The 18,872-nt window shown below is 39.9% G+C and overlaps 1 protein-coding gene across 1 annotated transcript; it reads right to left on the reverse strand.

The window, feature by feature from the left end:
- Positions 1-546: 546 nt before the first annotated feature.
- Positions 547-15,855, reverse strand: sox1a (SRY-box transcription factor 1a). The gene is made up of 2 exons (XM_028023899.1): positions 14,564-15,855; positions 547-2,517 (listed from the first exon to the last, which is right to left on the reverse strand). The coding sequence occupies exons 1-2, from the start codon at positions 15,404-15,406 to the stop codon at positions 2,470-2,472; spliced, it is 891 nt and encodes a 296-aa protein (XP_027879700.1). The 5' UTR covers positions 15,407-15,855; the 3' UTR covers positions 547-2,469.
- Positions 15,856-18,872: the final 3,017 nt, after the last annotated feature.

Consider the following 18,872-nt stretch of genomic DNA (forward strand, 5'->3'; position numbering starts at 1 on the left):
GTCTGTTAATCCCCCTCCCAAAGCACCTTAGCAACGCTAGGAATTTAGAGATACTAAACCCCCCCCCCACACACATATATATGCGCAAAACAACAACTGTTCTTAACACTGTGCTCATATTGGCAAGAGTGGCCACATCTTGAGACGTGTGTGTGCGAGCGCGCGTGTGTGTTTTCCATAAGTAGTTGGTAACAATCTGGAAGGGTGTGATAACCAAGGATCTCTCAAGAGTGTGCGGGCGTGTGTGGGGGTGTGTGTGCAAAGACAGAGCGCAGGTTTTTGTGGTAACACCAGAAACCTGGTAATCACTGCATGTAGTCACCTGAGAAGCTCATTATCTTGTCTCTATGCATGTTTTTGTTGTTGTCCGTTCACTGTTCGTCTTACAGTGGCGTCAGTGAGAGAAGAAGAAAAGAAAAAGAAAAATAGACAAATTATTGTGACTTATGCTATCATGGGTGCAACTTTGAGGCTGTAACTCAAATGTCTTTTATGAAAAAAAAAAAAAAGCAAATCAATAAAGCAAGGTTACAGCACTCACACGAATTACGACGTCAGTTATTTTCCCATTTATTGGTTTTGTAGTTTTTTTTCCCATAACAACAAGGATCACCCCTCCACCTCCTGTTTTTCTCTGCCCAAAATCAATTACTTTAGGGCCAATGGTAAAATAATTGAGGGCACATTTAGGCCTTGGAATTAATACATATTTTAATTGCTGAAACTTTTTCTGCAACTTTTACTTTGAGGAGTTAATTTACTTCTGAATTAGAAAATACATTTAATTTGTTTGTGCATTATTATCTTTACACAGGGAAGAACACTTTCAGTTTATTTAATTTGCTCTTCTTCTTCTATTTTTTTTTTTTACCTCTACAACCAACCAAAATCACATCATCAGCTGTAAAACAAACCATTGGCTCTGAACCTAAACAACAACATATGACATGCACACTCACTCACACACACACCAGAAAGATGTTAATTAGAACATAACTAAGCACTATTTCTTTGTGTATCTGCATTAAAAGAACCTGCCAGAGGTTTGTTTTCAAATTAAAATTGCTCCCACTTACCGCAGTGACTGAGGGCCATGGCCGGCCAGAAAACAGACAGCAGAGTTTTGATTGATTCCCTTTAACAGGCACTAACTCTGTGTAAGGTGACTGTTCTCTGGTTACACAGTAAATATCAATACTCGTGAAAAATTTGTGACCATTTTTGCTAAACGAAAAATGCAGCGGATTCTTGGAAAGCATGCCAGCTAAGGGGCTAAGATTATTAAGATGGTGAGGTTTTCTGCAAATGGGACAAGAAAAGGAGAGCTGCAGTATGCAACCCAGTTCTTGTATGCACAGTGCCTCACAAAAGTATTCACACCCAATGAATTCCTTCATATTTTGATGCATTACAACTAAATTCTCCATGCATTTAATCAGATTTATCTGATAGATCAACACAAGCTAGTGCATGATTGCCAAGTGCAGGTAAATAAGCACATTTCTTTCCATTTTTTCAAACAAATCAAACTCTAAAAAGCACAGTGTACCTGCACATTCAGAGTTAATACTTTGTAGAAGCACCTGTTGCTGTAATTGCTTCAAGTCCTTTGGGGATATGTCTCTACCGATGTGCAACATCAAGCGTCTCTGAACATCAGCTCTCAATTTTGCCACGGATTCACATTTGGATTTAGGTGTGGACTTTGACTACACCTAAACGAGGCATATGAATGTACTTTGATCTAATCTGTCCAAATAAAGCTTCTGGTGGATGATTGCTGTAGTCTGTTTTACTCCAACAGGTTTTCTTCCAGTATTTGAGTGTATTTAGCACCAGCTGTGTCATGATCTGTCCGTTTCTGATTGATAGATTAAAAAGAACTTCATGAGAAGTTCACAGCCATTGTAGTGTTTTCAAACTTCTCCTTAACTTTATCCCTGACCCGGCTGGTGTGTTTTTATGTTGTCATGTTTTTTCTTTAACAATGTTCTCTGGCAAACTCCCAAGACTTTCACAGATCAGCTGCATTTTTTTTTATTTACAAGGATTACAACACATAGATGTAAAATAATTCACTTAAATAGGTGACTTGTAGAGACATTTTTTTTGTGTGGCTAAGTAATGTACAAATGCATTGTACATTTAAAAAAATTTCCAAGCAATCTTTAACATCTACCTCATATCTATGCAGGTGGTATGAATACTTCTGCAAGGGCACCGTTTGTGTTGTGGTCCAGATGTGCTGAAATCACTTTTACACAAAATATTGGGCAATCAGTGGAATGTCATTGTGTCATTCAAGAGTTTATAAGGTCAGCAATCAGAGTGCAAAGAGTAAATTTAAGGATGTGATTGTCTGACATTTCCTTGAAGGTCCTCTTTCCATTCCTCACAGCACCTTTCTTCCAGTGCTTGATGTAATGATGGCCTGCCAGCTGAGAGAGGAGACAGGGTGCTATCAGTAAATTACGGTTTCCACTGGGTGATCCACGTCCACTGGTCACGGTCACTTTGCTGGAAGAGACAAAAACAGAAAGAGGAAGGAGGACAAACAGTATGAGAATCACACATTAAGAGTCATTTACTCTCTGATGATGCTGTTTCTAAGTTGATTTATTAATTCATCAGTTCAATCAGAAATAATCCAGTTAATCCCATCTTAAAACAGCTTGATATCTGGCATCAATTTAACGGCCGTGGAAACTAATAGCGCACGGTTGCGATCGTTAAGAACAATTTATCAGCGCCTCTACGACATTTTGCAGTGACATACAAATCCTTCACTTGTTTCTATCGGACTTATCTAAATAACCCCGGGTTGTTGATCACTCGACCCGGCGGAGTTCAGAGGTCAGCTACTTCAAGCGGCTATCGGCGGGCTGCAGGATGCAGAAGGTGCCGCAGAACGGCTGTTTCTTATCTGCACTCTTTGACCCCTCATTAACCTCTAGCTACTGCTTTGAGAATTATCACCTGACACAGAGGAAAAGAAATCCTTCACAGCATCTGATGGGCTCATGTGTTTATCTGACTTCGCATGCGAGTCAGAGATTTAACAAGTTAGCGAGAAATGGCATTTAAATTATTTAGTAATAACATATTTAATGTTATTACTAAATGAAATGTTTAAAATTTGAATGCGTGTGCATTAAACTCATATGCAGGTATTTAAGTATCTATTTACATCCTGTCCTGCAGCATATCAGAAATGTGTTTTATGTGACAAGTCAGGCACTGCTGAGGAGAGGATGATTGGTCTGCAGTTAACTTATTAAGGCTATATTTGCATTAAAAGGAGTCAAAAATAAAGTTTTCATAGTTCAAAAAAAATTATCCAATGAGCAGGATGCAGTATGTTGCTGAAATATTTTGTTAAAGAAGTTGTGCATTTGGCCATGAACAATATGACTTGTGTCAGGAAATGATCCCAAGAACGCCTGAATTCAAGGGTTCCTGTTCTATTGCTGCCTACAACATCACTCCTGCTGGGTGATGAGTCGTGTATTTCCCAGATAAGAGAAGCTATCAGACTTGTCTTTATGTAAAAGTAGGTAAGATTTGTCAAATCAGTGCACCTTTTTCTAGTGTTGATGAATACATCTGTAGTTTCACAACAGGATACAAAACAAAATCCTAGATGGATTTGTATTCCAATTCCTTTCTTACACAGAAAGCCTTTACATGTTCAGTACTTTGAGTGTTTTTTTTCTTCTTTTACTAGGTTAAACAGCTAAGCCAAGTGAATTTTGGCCATTCACAACCCTGCAGGCTCCCGATTAAATAACCTTTTTTAGGTTTACCTGCTGAAGAAAAGGGACAGGAGCTGGAGTTGTGAAGGTGAAATGAACTCGTTAACTACAATCCAGACATCACCTCCAAGTCAATTAAAGTTTTCTGTCTGGTGTTTTTTCTGCAAGGACATAATGTTTACTTGCAGTCTATTTTATGCCATCAGCTAGGATTTTAAAGAGATAATATGTTTTCTAATGGGATTAGTTTTCAAAGAGAAAAAGATCTCAAGTTCTTAAGTCACCTTTCTTCCTGCCAATTAAAAGGAAATACGGATGGAATCTGAATGCAACATAAGAAGCAAGAAAATCTGTTGTCCACAAATGGTCAATAAGTCCTAAATTAGTAGCTATTATATTGCATTCATGTTGGAGAATGTATTGATAATCAGCCAACCAACCTGATCAATCCATCAACCAATCAGCAGCGCCCTTATACGACCAAAGAACTAGCAAGCAAGCTCAGTAATGTACAAGAAATATAATTAATAAAAGAAAAAAATAAAAGCTAAAACATTGTAATCATCAAAAATCACATGAAATGGAGCACAAGCCTCAGAAAACAGCTAAACCAAGATTTAAAACAATCAAAAATATTGTTGTCCAAATGAAGACAGTTTGTTCCTTTATTTGGGTTAGGGACCAAAAACACCACCACCTTTCTTTCTGCTAGTTGGAGAGGAGAAAATAAACTGGTAAGTTGACCTCAGGGTCAGTCTACCAGTGAGTGAGGAAATGTGGTAATTCAAGAAAATGAGTATCCAAAATGTTGGATACTCTGTTAAACTTTAACTTTGTTAAAGCACAAAACCTGAGTGACGTATGAAGAAAAAAAGAAAGTGACTCAATGTCTAGTTTTGCTCAGTTGGGCAAATTTTAGCTAAATGGACAAAGTGAAAAATTGACCTGAAAACTGAATTTACAGAGAAGAACAGAAATCTCCTGCAAATGACAAACTAGAGCTGGTATTCTGTGCACAGAAGTGCAGTATTGCACAGGTTTGAAGAGGGGCTTACCCGTATTAATTATATCTGGATGCATAACATTTACTCTATTGGCAACGGCATTCATATTCAGGCCTCTTAAGCTTTTTTGCACTTTGTCACATTACAAGCACAATTTTTAAAATATTTTATTGATGTTTTATGTAAAAGACCTGAACATGTTTGTAAACAAAAAAGATAAAGTGGAAGCAACAGGAAATGCAAAGATCTTTACATTACCCTGTGGAGCTCTTATTTCTTACATTTTTTCTGCTTTATGTTGGTATATCATAGTTTGTGTTTCTTCTGAGACAAAATGTTAAAAACGTGAGAGCAGCTAGATTATTTTACAGGGCACTGTGGTTGGGATTAAAGTACAGCTTTTTGCTACATCAATTATAAAACTGTTCAGTTTGCCTGACACTTTACATTGTGCCTAATAAAATATGTCAAGTAGTTGTAAATGCGTCAGTCATAAAAAACGGATTGTTATTTTAAGCTTGAAGACTCGGTCTATAAATGATTTTCTATGATGCATCATTATGAAGGTGTGCCTATAAGAAGTGGGCAAATTGCAGTGCTCATCGCAGTATTTTTGGCAGAGCCAAGCTCCTAATTAAGGATGACAAGGCATGTGATGCCAAAAGATGAATGAAAACAGTACAAATTTCCAAGAAAATCTTAACCCCTTGCCATGTGTTGAGCTGGAGTGTAGGTCCAATCGAAAAAAATTCAGACTGAAGTCCCAAAAGTTTGAAAGATAGCAAAGTCTTTTTAGCAACAACATTATGACCTATTTTTTTTTTTTACATGTAAAGATGTATTTCTGTGTGTTTTTTCTTTTGTGGAGACACAGGTCTTCTAGATTGTTTTTGAGGAACTGGATCTTTAAATTGGTGACTTGTAAAAAAAATAACTCGGTGCTTTTATCGCTAAGTTTGTCTTTAATGCTTTCTAACTTTGAAGTGATGCTTTCCCACTCAACAAGTGTAACAGCTGCTCCGTAACAATTAAGCCCCTACTGTTCTTGTACAGCTGGTTAAATTTATATTATTTCACTTAAGATGTGACAGGTCATGCATCATTCTAATCTGGATGTTTTTTTTTTTATTTGAGTCATATTAAACTACGTCAACAAGAACATTTGCAACAATCGTGTCAAAATATACAGATGTTTGTGGTTGTAGCGTCATCAAATATGTAAAGGCTCAAGCGGCGTGGATGACGAAATTGAAAAAGATTTGAAACTGTAAGTAAGCTCTAACCAGAAATAAGATACAACTGAATTTAGCAATATTAAAGTTTTTGTTCTATTTGAGGGTGGCTACATTATGAACAATCATTGAGCGACTTCTGGCAACCTATAAAGTACATGAAATCACAATCCAAATGCAAAATGACGACAAAGGAGCTTTCAATTAAACTAAGTCAAGGTCAGAAAGAAAATCAGAAATGTCCTGCATCACTGTTGGTATTTTGTGAAATACCAACAGTGATGCAATGCTTAAGAACAGGGAGCTGCAACTCTGCAGCCAAATGTGAAGTTTGCGGTGGAAAAGGTTGCCGTTTAATCATGCCCTGCTTTATCGTCTTTTTTATTAAAGCACTTTGATCTAAAATAAATAAATCATTCACCCAGACTTTGGCTCCGTTGTGGGTGTCATTCAAATTAGTGGAAACACACCAGAGGTGTTCCTAAGCTGCATATATCACACCGGTTTGGTCATACCTCATGTCTTTATCAAAGTTGAATATTTAGAAGAAAACATGAAACGGTACATTTGGCAGAAAGGTTGGTAAGGAGGCCAAGATGTACAGGATTAATGAGTTCCACATCTGCTGCTGCTGGAACCAGCAGAACACTGAGGTACAGCCCGACTGTGAGATGGGGCAAAGAAACGCAGCTTGGTGTACACAGCAGAACATTTTGACTTATTGCACTTCTGAGACTCTTATGCTAAATCCCTTCTACCATAAGAGAGCGGGACAGACAGAAGACTTACAGAAGGTTTTCATGATTCATTGCCTTTTTCACATTTAAGTTTCCTTTTTTTTGGTTTGCCTAAGCTGCTTTATTGCTCCGCAGCATCCATTACTCTTAAACTTATTGACCAGACCTTAAACTCATACTAATGGTACATATGGTTCACTCTACAGAGAAAGGAAAAACACCTCAGAACAGTGAACCATTAACTATAGCATGTTAAAGAAACATTATTTAAAAACTGAATCATCATACTACATCTAGTCACTAAAATAGTCAATAGTTGTTTCATTTGCACAAGATCATTTTAAAAAGTTAGAATACCGTGAAATCATTAAATATTTCTGTGCATAATTTTATAAAGTGAAACCCATACTATATAGATTCATTACACATAAAGTGAATTAGTCTAAGCTTTTATTTCTGGTCATTTTGATTGTTGTGGTTTACAGAGAATGAAACCCCCAAAATTCACCATCTCAGAAAATGTGAATATTACATAAGAACAACAAAGAAAGATATTTTAAACAGATATGCCAAGTTTCTGAGAAGCTTGTTTATTTCTATGCTCTCCAAACTTGGTTGTGGCTCCTTTTGCATGAATTACTGCATCAATATAGCATGGCATAGAGGCTCTGCAGCAGTACTGTTACAGGTTGATAGCAAACGTAGATGAACCAGTTTCCAAGTGAAAAGTCCTGCTGGAAACTGAAATCAGCATTTCCACAAAACTTATCAGCCGAAGGAAACATCAAGTGCTTGAATATGTGCTGCTTGTGTTGCTGTGCTGCATTTCAAACTCGTTTCTGAGTTTGAAATGTTGTTGTGGAGTTGATCAAAAGCACAAAGTCTCTTTGGGTGATCATTAAAGGGAAAATTTTATAAATGTTCTATGCACATGTTGGGGAGGTCTGTAGGTATCCCATCTCCATTATAATAATAAATGATTATTGGTTCGTTGTTGAAATATGATCTTTAAAAATCCTGTTGAGGTGCTGCAGTTTGTTCATGACCCATTTTCTATTGAACCAGTTAGAAGACTAACTTCTATATTAAAAGCATAAAAAAATTAATGTCAATCATTGATGAAGACGTTTTTCAGATGGAGAGAAGAGAAGGTGGATTTGCAGGCTTCTTTTGCTTTAGGACAACACTTTCAGTCTGATGATGCAGAGGACTTTTGGGCTAATGTTTGGATCCACTTATACTTGTCAATTAAGCTTTTTTTAAACATGAATTTCAGGGACATGTTCCTCTCTGACCAATGAGGAGTGGCATGAGTGCCTCAGGATTGATCATATTATTTATGATCCTAATTATGCAGAAATAGCTAAATCAAGATTGTGTATTTTTGTCACTGACAGGAAATTCGAAAATGTACAACATGTACATCAAAGATCACACCTTATAAAAATTGTTACTTAATCTCCACTATATTACTTACGCAGGCTTGTTGGCAGTTTTGTGACTTTAAAATGTAAAATTATGAAATAAAGCCCTTTGTGTGAGATTTGCTTTAGTCGTTTTTATAAAATAACAGATTATTAAATGTAAATGTGAGGATGGGTGTTGTACTGTGTTCATGTTCCATCTGTACCAGGATATGTGGTCTTGATAAAACTTCCTCATGAATATTTGCCTCAGTTGAGTGTCACTTCAAGGTTCAGTCATTGTTAGAGGAAGTATTGGAGCAACATTTTTTTTTCTATTTGATGTTTCAGAAATTATTCCCCACAGCCATCAAACAAAATAAAACATTTATTTCTTTTTAATTGGGCCTCTTAAAACTGAAGTTGAATAGCGCTGGTTTACAGCAACATGTCAAACTTTTGGCAGGATGAAAAAGCTTCGAAGCATTTGCAAAAGTTCAGAATGAATATGTGCTTGGACGTTTTGGACTCATGACCCAATTATGTCCTCTGATTGGAACCTCAGGCACTCTCTCTTTCACTAATGGACAGCGAGGCCCTTCAATATGCTGCACCCCGTCCCCCTAAATTCACAACTTGCTCACACTTATCATCTGCTTTCTCAACCCCGGTTCCCAAGAAGCGGCTGGTTTTGTGTGGTCCCAACACTGTCCCGTTTTCATCACGGCTCTGTCGGGTTACCCCCCTTGTACCAAACCCCATTCTCCACTCCTCCTCGCACCTGCGCCGCTCCCACATCTCTACAGGAATGCGCTGGGGCTTGTAATCGCCTTTGTGGGGACCATTGAGTTGTACACGGCTGACTGAAACTTCCCAACCTCACAGTGCGCTGCATGGTCGCTGAATGGGACTCAGCGTGGGGCGACTCTCCAACCCACGGATGCTGCCAAATTCCAACAGTGGTGCTCCACAATCACTCCCACACAGGCCCCAGTGCACCGCCTGGCAGGAGGGGACGGGACAGGGAGGGAGGCACGGTGCACCCGGGATGTGACTGTCATGAATGTGTGTACGCTCTTAAAAGAAATTTTGGAGGGGGTTTAATATTAACCATTGTAATTGTTAGAATTATAACTGAGAGTTCAAGTTTTAAATGCAGTTTTCTGATAACATTAGCTACTGGATTTTTGTAATCCAACAGAGAACAGAAAGCATGAGAGGATGATATGGGTTGTTTTATTAATTCATAACTATCTGCTTAGAAAAAGTGGAGGACTGCCTTAAGATCAGGGCTTCAGAAAGTTTTTTTGTGCTAAAAGACTTTGAACAAGCAAGGAAATCAGTCAGAGCCACCTACACATAGTTCACCCTCTATAATGTAAAATGTCATGGTAAGTTTATGTTGCTAGTTTTGTTGCAACAAAATGACTTCTTCTGCAATCAATGCACAGACTACGGGAAATAATATTGGGTTTTAACCCATATAGCTGTGTACAGTTATCCATGGCTAATGTGCTCAAAGTGCAAATATTTTGGTTTATTCTACATTTTTATTTCACATTTGTTCCTGAAGGAGTTTATTCTGTTTATTCTGCATTCTGACGAAAACACTCTGAACCACTACTGTTTCTCCAAGTAATTCAGCGACAAAAAGCACTGCAGTTTATGAAGAGGACCATGGCAGACTGGAACGGAAAGATTTTATCTTCAAGTCCCAACTATACAATCCGACCAAGGATGTGCAAAACAACCAGATCATCCTCCACAGCTACCAAGAATGATCACCAAGGAGACCGACTGCCGATGGATCCGGCTAACTGCAACACGACTGCATGTGGATGATGATCCAAGGTATACGTTTAATTTCAACACAGGGAGCAAGTGCAGGGTAGTGAGCACTAAACTACTGATACACTTTAGAGTTAATGCATAGAACAGAGGATCTTAGCAACAACTGTGCTGGCATTTGAGCAGTTGCCAAACTTTGTGTTTTTGAGATGTGAAGATGTGTGGCTATTAGTTGAAAGAAAATTTTTTTAGGTCCTTTCCTTAGCATCCATCACGCCTCACAGATATTCAAAGCCATATTTTGGCTCAAACATATAAGAGACCAAACTGCTTGCAGCCCGAATGCTTCCTCTGTCAGAGTTGGATGGAAAAAGCTAGACTAAAGGAAAATGCTTCGCCATCCTTGTTGGAATATGGCATAAATCTTTACAGAAGCCAATAAATCATCCTAAATTGTGGATCTTTGTGTTTGCCTTTCTTGTTTTACAGTTGTTCTGATGCTTTTTGAACTTTTTGACACTGAAGGAGTCTTGCCAATGGGCAGCACCTTTTAACTGTAGTTGTCAGGAAAAGGTTTACATGCAACCATTATGGGTTTAAAAAGTTTATCACTTAATGTTAAACATATTTTCATTTCTGACGCTTTTTACTGGGAGAGGACAAACCAGATGAGCTAAATAATCCTATTAATGAGACAGAATTTAACAAATTTTGTTGAGTACATATTCAAGATATGTTTGAATTTAGCTAATTTCTAGTCCAATTGACGGATTAAAATTTACTCACATAAAATATCTGGATTTCACTGCTTGTTTTATCAGTAAAAATGAAGAACTCAATAAACCTCCAAGAGAGACAGCTAGTTCCTGACACTTGTTTTAATCACCAACATTGCGCATTCACAACTCGTTTAATTAAATTTGGTGTTATTATCAAACAGTGATTTAGGATAACTCATGAAACAGGAAAGTCTCACCTCAATTTTCTAACTTATGCAAAGACTCAATCGCAACACCGGAGAAATCATAAAACTGAAAAAAGGGAGAATGAAACAGCACTCAGTGTATGCAGTCGGGCAAAGTTGGAAAATAAGGCAATTTTTCCTTAACTTTCACCGTATTTGTGTTGCGTCTCGGTGCCTTAGGTCTGCGCGCCGGCGTGCAGCGCGGTAGCTGTGGGTAGATAGAGCAAGCACTACAGGATTAAGAGGCAGCAAGATTGTTAAACATGTCAACGTGTAATAGCACGATAAGGCCCTTCCGAGGAATCCATTGGCCCAGCTGCATTCTCTATTCCGCGCTAATCTCGCCCGGCACATTCGCTCTGTGCAATCTGTCTCCATAATCTTCTGTGACAGAGAGCAGGCTGCCTGGTAATTTTTTTCTCTTTTTTTTTTGGAAAAGAGGGGGGAGACGCGGAGAAAATATGCAGAGGCGTGATAAAGTGACGCTAATTATCCCCATTTAGGACAGGGAGTGCAAGGGATCGGGGCTTTGCGAACAACCGATTGTGCGCCGCTGCTGATGGCCTCATAGCGCGGAATATATCGGTGGCTACAAGATAAGAGCAACGCGCGGAGGAGAGATTTATTGGCCGGCCAGCTGAAAGCATGCGCACGGACGTGCACACGCACGAATTCGCGCGCGCGCGCAAGCAGGAAACCGGTTCTGCCACGAACCGAATCCCCCTGTATATACGTTGCGCCCTGCACTCAGCCCTCTTTGCACCTCAAGGTGTAATTTATGCGGGTTAAATTTGCCAGAACGCGCCTCTTTTAACCTGGCGATGCGCCGTGACGGGCTCCGCCTCCCGGAGCTTTCAGGGTCTAATCCGCATCTCCTCACATCAGCAGATAAGAGAGGGAACAGAGGCGAAGGCCCTCCTTCGCCCCGCGGTGCGCAGAGATCCATCCATAGATGCACTTTTTATTTGTTGCGCTTTGGAATTTAAAGTCTCCATTGTTCCTCTTAGATTTACTCCAGCAGATTAACGCGCATCTAGACGTTTAACACGCTTTACTGCGAGGCCTAACAGGTTTAATCGACGCGCCACGCGAGTCTTCATCAGTGTGAAATAGGCCCTTTTAACTATGTATTTGAGAATTGATTTTTAAAATTCATAAGTAGGCATAAATTCTCCCCTCCCCCCTTATTTGCGTGTGCATGGATATTAGTCGCTATCATGAAACGAGGCCTATGGCAATCAAAAACCGAGCATTCTGTCAGAAATGAAGTCATCTCTAATTGTCATTCTTAAATTACTTTTCAGTGGATTGAAACTTCAAAATGACATTTTCCAGTTTTCCAGTTTTCCAACACAAACACGTTGGATAATTTCTGCGAGGATCCTAAAAAGAATCATTCTTCTGTGAAATAAAAAAAAAGTGGTTGATTCAACAACATCTGTAGTTTTCCTTCACCGTGCGCAACGACGAGCACCTTTGTGATTAGTTTGTGTTTTTGCGCCATCAAGTTTTAAAAATCTGGAACATGTGCGTCGGAGTGTTATTTCCATTGACTCCCACGTTTCTTGTTTTGGTTACATGATTGCTGCGCCTTAAGCTCTTTACTTTCCTCTACTTTACCGACTTAAGGCTATCAAGTGTCAAGAGGGAAAACACAGATGAAACTCTCTAAACGGATTACAACATCTGAAAATCCCAGGATGCAATAAAGATGAAAGAAATCATGTTTTTTTTTTTGTTAATGATAAAATAACAAAAATATCAGTTTTTAAACTATTTGAAGATGTTTCTGTGCGGTGGACTGTGTTGTTGCGTGGAAGCAAACAGTGAATAGAAATTACGCATCGGCCTTGTTTACAGAAAAGTTTCACAATTAGGACTTCTAAAAAGTGCAAATCAACATAAAATGTTTGTGGCCGTAAATTGCAATGTGGCTTAAAATTAAATGACTAGAAAAAATACGTCCTAAAACTGAGTTTAAATTCAAAACATTGTGGGGGAAAAAATGCAACTCAAGGCATCAATTTCACCGGGAATGTCAGACTTTCTGCCTGTCTGATTTCCAAACGAATGACCCGAATAGTTTCCCAAAAGCTAATAATTTTAAAAATGCAACAAATTTTCGACATGTTTTCAAATATTTTGAAGAGCACGTTTCAAAACCGGCATTGACAAAATAAAAGGAAAGGAAGGAAGGTTGGAAGAAATCTGTAATTCCAGAGAGAAAAAAAAATCCTCTTGTATTAAGGGAGAATTTATAATAATTAAACTGGAATAAAAGACTCAAGTTGTTTGGCTTTTAAGTGGGGGCAACAAAAAAATAATCAAAGTACAAGTTAATAATACAAAAATACAATAATAAAACCCCCAACGTGAAACGTTAGGAAAATTAACAGGTGGTTATCAAAGGCCTTCTTGCACTCTATATGAAATTATTTCATAAATCAGCATGCACAATTTCAAGAGAACAATAGTATTAGTCTCAGTTTAAGGTAAAATATATATTTTAATCTATTAAAATATAATAGATTATAATCTACACATACCTGAAATTTTTGTGAAATAGAAGACTGGGAATGTTTCCTTTTTTTATATAAAACATTTTTGATTAAAGTGAACCTCAGTGACAAAAAACATTTAAAAAACTTCTCGTTTAAAGAATAACTCGCAGAAATAAATGGTCTCAAGGTGGGGGAAGCAACGTGAAAAGAAATGTTTTTTCTTCACTCAACTAGAATGTGTTATTTTGTCAGAAAACGTGGAAAAAATAATCAATCTAAGACCGCCCTTTTAGGAATCAAAGCAACACCTTGTGAAATTTATTCAATTCTTCTTCATTGCAATATCAGGGGCTTTTCACCTGCAGAAAAGCGCTTAAATTACAACAGCGGGTTGCCCGTCTTTCTGTGGAAATATTAAAGTTATTCACAATTTACATTAATTAGAATGTTACAATAAAAAGAGATGACCTCCAAGGAATTAAGACACAGGCTTCTGCAAATTAACACAAATATTTAAGGAATGTGAGTTCTTCTCCATATCTTTTAAAGCACTTTCTCATGACTTTGACATGTTTTCTCACTTTTAAATAACTTACAATGGCTTAATTGAAAATAATAATAATAATAATAATAATAATAATAATAATAATAATAATAATAATGTGAGAGCTGAAGCAAATAAAGAATCCCCCTTTGTACCCCCCCCATGCACGTGAACCTGGCGCCCCCCTTCCCTCCCCCATTAAATAAGATTGTGAAGTGATGAGCAAACAGATGGTAGCACAATAACTAATTTCTCAGCGTCTTATTCGTTATATATTTCCGCTTGGGAGAACAGCCGAGATGAAATATTATTTACTCATTCATTTACAATATCATAAACATTCTGTACAAAATGCATGGAGCTCTGGGGAGCGGGGTTACTTTTAGAAAAGAGGTAAATATTTGGTTATGTGTTCAGTCGCAGTTTGCAGGTATTTTCTGTCAGTTCTAAATGTGCGTCAGAGGGACCGTCCCGTTCACTCCAGCCGCGGCGCTCTGGTAATGCTGCGGCAAGGCGTGCAGTCTGCTCTGCATGGACGGGTCCCCCGGCTCCCCGGTCGGTAAATACATGCTTATCATCTCCCTCAAGTCTCCAGGGCAGGGACCCCGAGAGTGCGTGCCGCTGACGGGTGGACTCACGCTCGGTTCCGACTTCACCAGCGACCCCAGCGTTCCCATGGCAGCCGAGGAGGAGACGCCGGAGCCCTGGTGCTGCGTGTAGGTGATCCCGCCGTAGCTGGACGGCGAGGCGTTCATGTAGCTCTGAGAGTTCGAGATGGGGCTGTACTGCAGGGCCGTCATGTCGTAGCGGTGCATGGGCTGCGGGTTGTGGGAGTGGTGGTGGTGCGAGTGGTGGTGGTGGTGTGCCCCGCTGCTGGGGTGCTGGCTGTAGGCGAGCTGCGCCTCCTGCATCATCGCAGCGGCCGCGGCGGCTGCGGCCACCTGCCCCGAGTACGCGCCGTTCGCCCAGCCGTTCATGTGCGCGTAGCCGGAGCCGGCGGAACCTCCGTGACCCCCGGGGCTCTCTAACCTCTGTCCGACCCCGGATGAGCTCATGCCGACGCTTAAACCGACACCACCGCCACCGCTGGGCCCGGAAAGCAGCCCGCCGGCCAGTGAGTATTTGTCCTTCTTCAGCAGCGTCTTCGTCTTTCGCCGCGGCCGGTACTTGTAATCCGGATGCTCCTTCATGTGCATGGCTCGCAGCCGCTTCGCCTCGTCGATGAAGGGACGCTTCTCCGCCTCGGACATCACCTTCCACTCGGCGCCCAAGCGCTTGCTGATCTCCGAATTGTGCATCTTGGGGTTTTCCTGCGCCATCTTCCTCCGCTGGCCCCGGGACCACACCATGAACGCGTTCATGGGTCTCTTCACGCGCTCCTGGCTCGCTTTGGAGCCGCCGTTCGGCCCCGTTGGCCCCGTGCTCGTGTTCGTTTGGGGGCCGGGGGAATGAAGGTCAGTCTCCATCATCATGCTATACATTCACCCTGGTTTTAAACTTCACCACCAACAGAGAAAAAAAAAACAAAAACAAAAGTCTGTTTGAAGATCAGGTCAGGCGCGCACAAGTTGATTCGGGGTGCGCCGAAGATGACCGAGTCAGAATATTATTATTCTCGCCCCTTAATGAAACAAACTGGAGATGAAAATTAATCCGAGAAGGCATAAATATATTTATAAAAAATATTCTCCACGCAGTATTTCACTCAGCCTTCGGTCTTGGGGTCGCTTCTCATCCAAATGTGACAGAATGCGCGTTCGAGCCACTTTCCCTGTTGGAGTTGGAGAAGTTGGTTAAAGCGGCGGCCATGTGATGCGCACTGACAGCGGTTAAATGAGCCACAAGCGGCCAATGAGGCTGCAGCAACATAGTGATTTGCATGGCGTTTGGTCAGGTGACTTTAGAGGAGCACGGAGGAAGAGGAGGAGGAGGAAGAGGAGGAGGATCAATCCCGCAAATAGCACGAGGCATTTGAACATTTTCAAACAGACTCTCAGAGACTTCAGCAACAAAAATAACTGAGATTAGTTTGCAGTGTTGGTGGGTTCTGTCAGTGATAGCAGTGAGTCAGATATCTCTATCATGTTTAAGGAAGATTTATGACATCTTAGCAGAGGAGCCTCAGCAAAGTTTCTTAAAGGAGTGGATGGATGGTATGTTTGGGTGCCAACCGCCTTCAAAAATTTGCTGACCACCTCAATTCCAGATAGAAGAGTACATACTGTATGTCAATACTTGAAAAGTGTATTTTTCGAAATTATTGGATTTGTTTATATTTCTTTTACAGCTCATTGTAAAAATAAATAGATGTTCAAGTAAGATATTGTATTTCAGTTATTTATTTAGTTCTTTAGTCATTCAAGATTTTTTCTGTAAGTCCTTCAATGCATAGTCCTAAAAACATCATAAAACTCCTGAAATTTCTGTCTTGAACGGTGCATGCCTATTGTTTTTCAGAGAATCAAACCACGGCCACCACCACTCTGTCCCTTGGCCCCAAATCTTTCTGGGACACCCCTGGGTAACATATTAAAAATCTATTGCAATCATCGCAGAAAAAAAGCATAAATAAATAAATACCTAAATAAATAAATAGGTAGAACTTCTTGACTTGTCCTTATTTCCTGGAAGGATATTCATAAAAACTATTACACACTTAAGACTTTCTGCAGGTCTTCCAGGCCAGGGGATCTCCAAAAAGATCATGTTGGTGGTTTATTGGAAGTGAGGGCTGTGGGGGTTCACAAATAAAAATCAAAGCCCTAAGAACATTTTAGGGGAACCATCAAAAAGATTAAAGAAGGGTTACATTTAGAACTTTTATAAACTAATGTCACGTTTTTTTCCCAAGCATTTACATACAAAACATCAGCTGATTTGACATACTGGAATAAAAAAACACTTTTTGTGTGTGTTGTCCATAATTTTTAAAAATACTGGTACTCCTTGTGTCATTTGAGGCCAGGCCCAGCAGTGAGTGACAGGCTGTTGGACCATTAAGGACAAAAACTAAAAGCATATCAAATAAACAAATACATAAAGATAGCTATACTTGTTTCAACTTAAAACGTTTAAAGCACACAACTCTGGATTACTTTTTTAAGGTCAAATTTTCTCCATATGTTGCATAAAAGTAGGGCATCCCAATCAATGCGCATCTAAACTGCTTCTTCTGTACGCACACATCCAGTGGAATAACACTCCTTCATACGATCTCATATGAACCAGCGCTCCAAAACCAATTTACAGTTCACGGTGCATTTTTCCTCTTCTCTCTCTCTCTGCCTCCCTCTCCTGTCCTTCCAGGTATATAATTAAGGTATGCAGTAATAACATGTGTCAGGGAGGGAAATGTACGCACTCGGAGCAGGAAATGATATGAAAGCGATTTTGTAAAGAAAGCAAAGTAAATGTTCCAAGAGGAGAGGTTCATAAAGAGGGAAAGCCGTTTAATGAGGTGAGGCTTCGGGGGAAGAGGCAGAGCGCAGGTATCGCCGTCTGCTGGTGATGGTGGTTCTGCAAACGTTTAACAGTAACAGCCTACTTTTTTTTTTCTTGCGTAAAACGTATAATGGTTCTCACTTAGGATTCCATTGAAGTATACAGCCCGATGGCAGACCATGCAGCAGAGAGGAGCAGTTTACGCGTCTTGGAGTGCGCGCGTACATAATCCAGATTTCACAGCTGACCTCCTCTGAAAAGCCCAATCAGCCTCTAATTGAAAGGGAAAACGAAATACCACTTCCCGCGGTGAGACTAACGATTTAATCATTTCTATCTTCATTCGCTGTGTTTCCCCCCCTCAACTCTCTCTTTAAAAAAAATAAAAAAAAATAAATAAATAATTAGTTTTTAGCGTGATGTTGCTCTCTGTTGAGGGGCCGGAGGGAGCGGGATCACGCAGACCGATCCGCGGGTCTTCTGGTAATGGGGTTAACGGGGATGTCACAGCGCTCAGTGAACGTTTCCAGCGTCTGTGGCTTCAGGCCTGAGGAAGCTGATAATGTAACAATGAGGTGAGAGCCAAAACAGCTCACAGAAAACACGGAGTGAGAGTGAAGCAATGGAGGGGAAAGAATTTTTTTTTAAATTGTATTAATTTTTTGATTTATTAATATGAAATACACAGCAAGAAAATGTTTGACGTTGTTGCGTTTAAAACTGTTCGAATATGTTTTTTAAATTATTATTTTAAATAATCATTTAGTAATTTTTAAGAACTCTTTCGTTGATGCTTTAATAATTTATGTTGTAGGCTATTTGTATTTTATATACTCCCTCACAAACTGTAGATGAAAAGTTATCAAAAGAATCACACATGTTCAACAATAGCTGTGAATATGGAATAGATCTACGTTTCAATTTCGAATTTAAAGAGTATTACTTTTTCCTTTTTCAAGTTTTTATTGGGTTGAATCAATTTAAACAAAGGCTACATCATCCTTTCGCAACATGCTTAAAAGTAAAATGGTGGAAAAGAAATCAATTATAAAAAATATTCTTTTAATCTCCTGGGTGCAATCATGAAGTCACATGAATGTAATGATTAATACTGCTCTTTATTCTCCATGCTGAGAGAGGATTTCGGAGTTGTACATGGAGGATTAGCCTTTTACACCGACACTAGGACCCCGGTGGCCCCCTGTTTACTTTCTCTGCCCCCCCTTCCCCTCCTCTCCTCCCCTCTTCTTCTTCAGTTCCTCTCTTAACAAACCTCCTTTTCAAATATCCACGCTCCTTTGTGGCCCCTGCTTCTGGAAGAGAATGTGTGAGCGCCGTCATGACTGTGCACGACTGGGGCCAGGGGGTCAAAGCGGTTATCCAACACACGACCCCTCCACCCCCGACCCCCAACAAACACACACACACGTACACATGCTGCCCCCACTATCCGCAAATATAAGAGAATGCTTAGTGAATGCATAAAACCCTCATGCGTCTTTGCGC

This window comes from Xiphophorus couchianus, chromosome 7 (genome assembly GCF_001444195.1).
Source record: "Xiphophorus couchianus chromosome 7, X_couchianus-1.0, whole genome shotgun sequence".
NCBI classification, from domain to species: domain Eukaryota; kingdom Metazoa; phylum Chordata; class Actinopteri; order Cyprinodontiformes; family Poeciliidae; genus Xiphophorus; species Xiphophorus couchianus.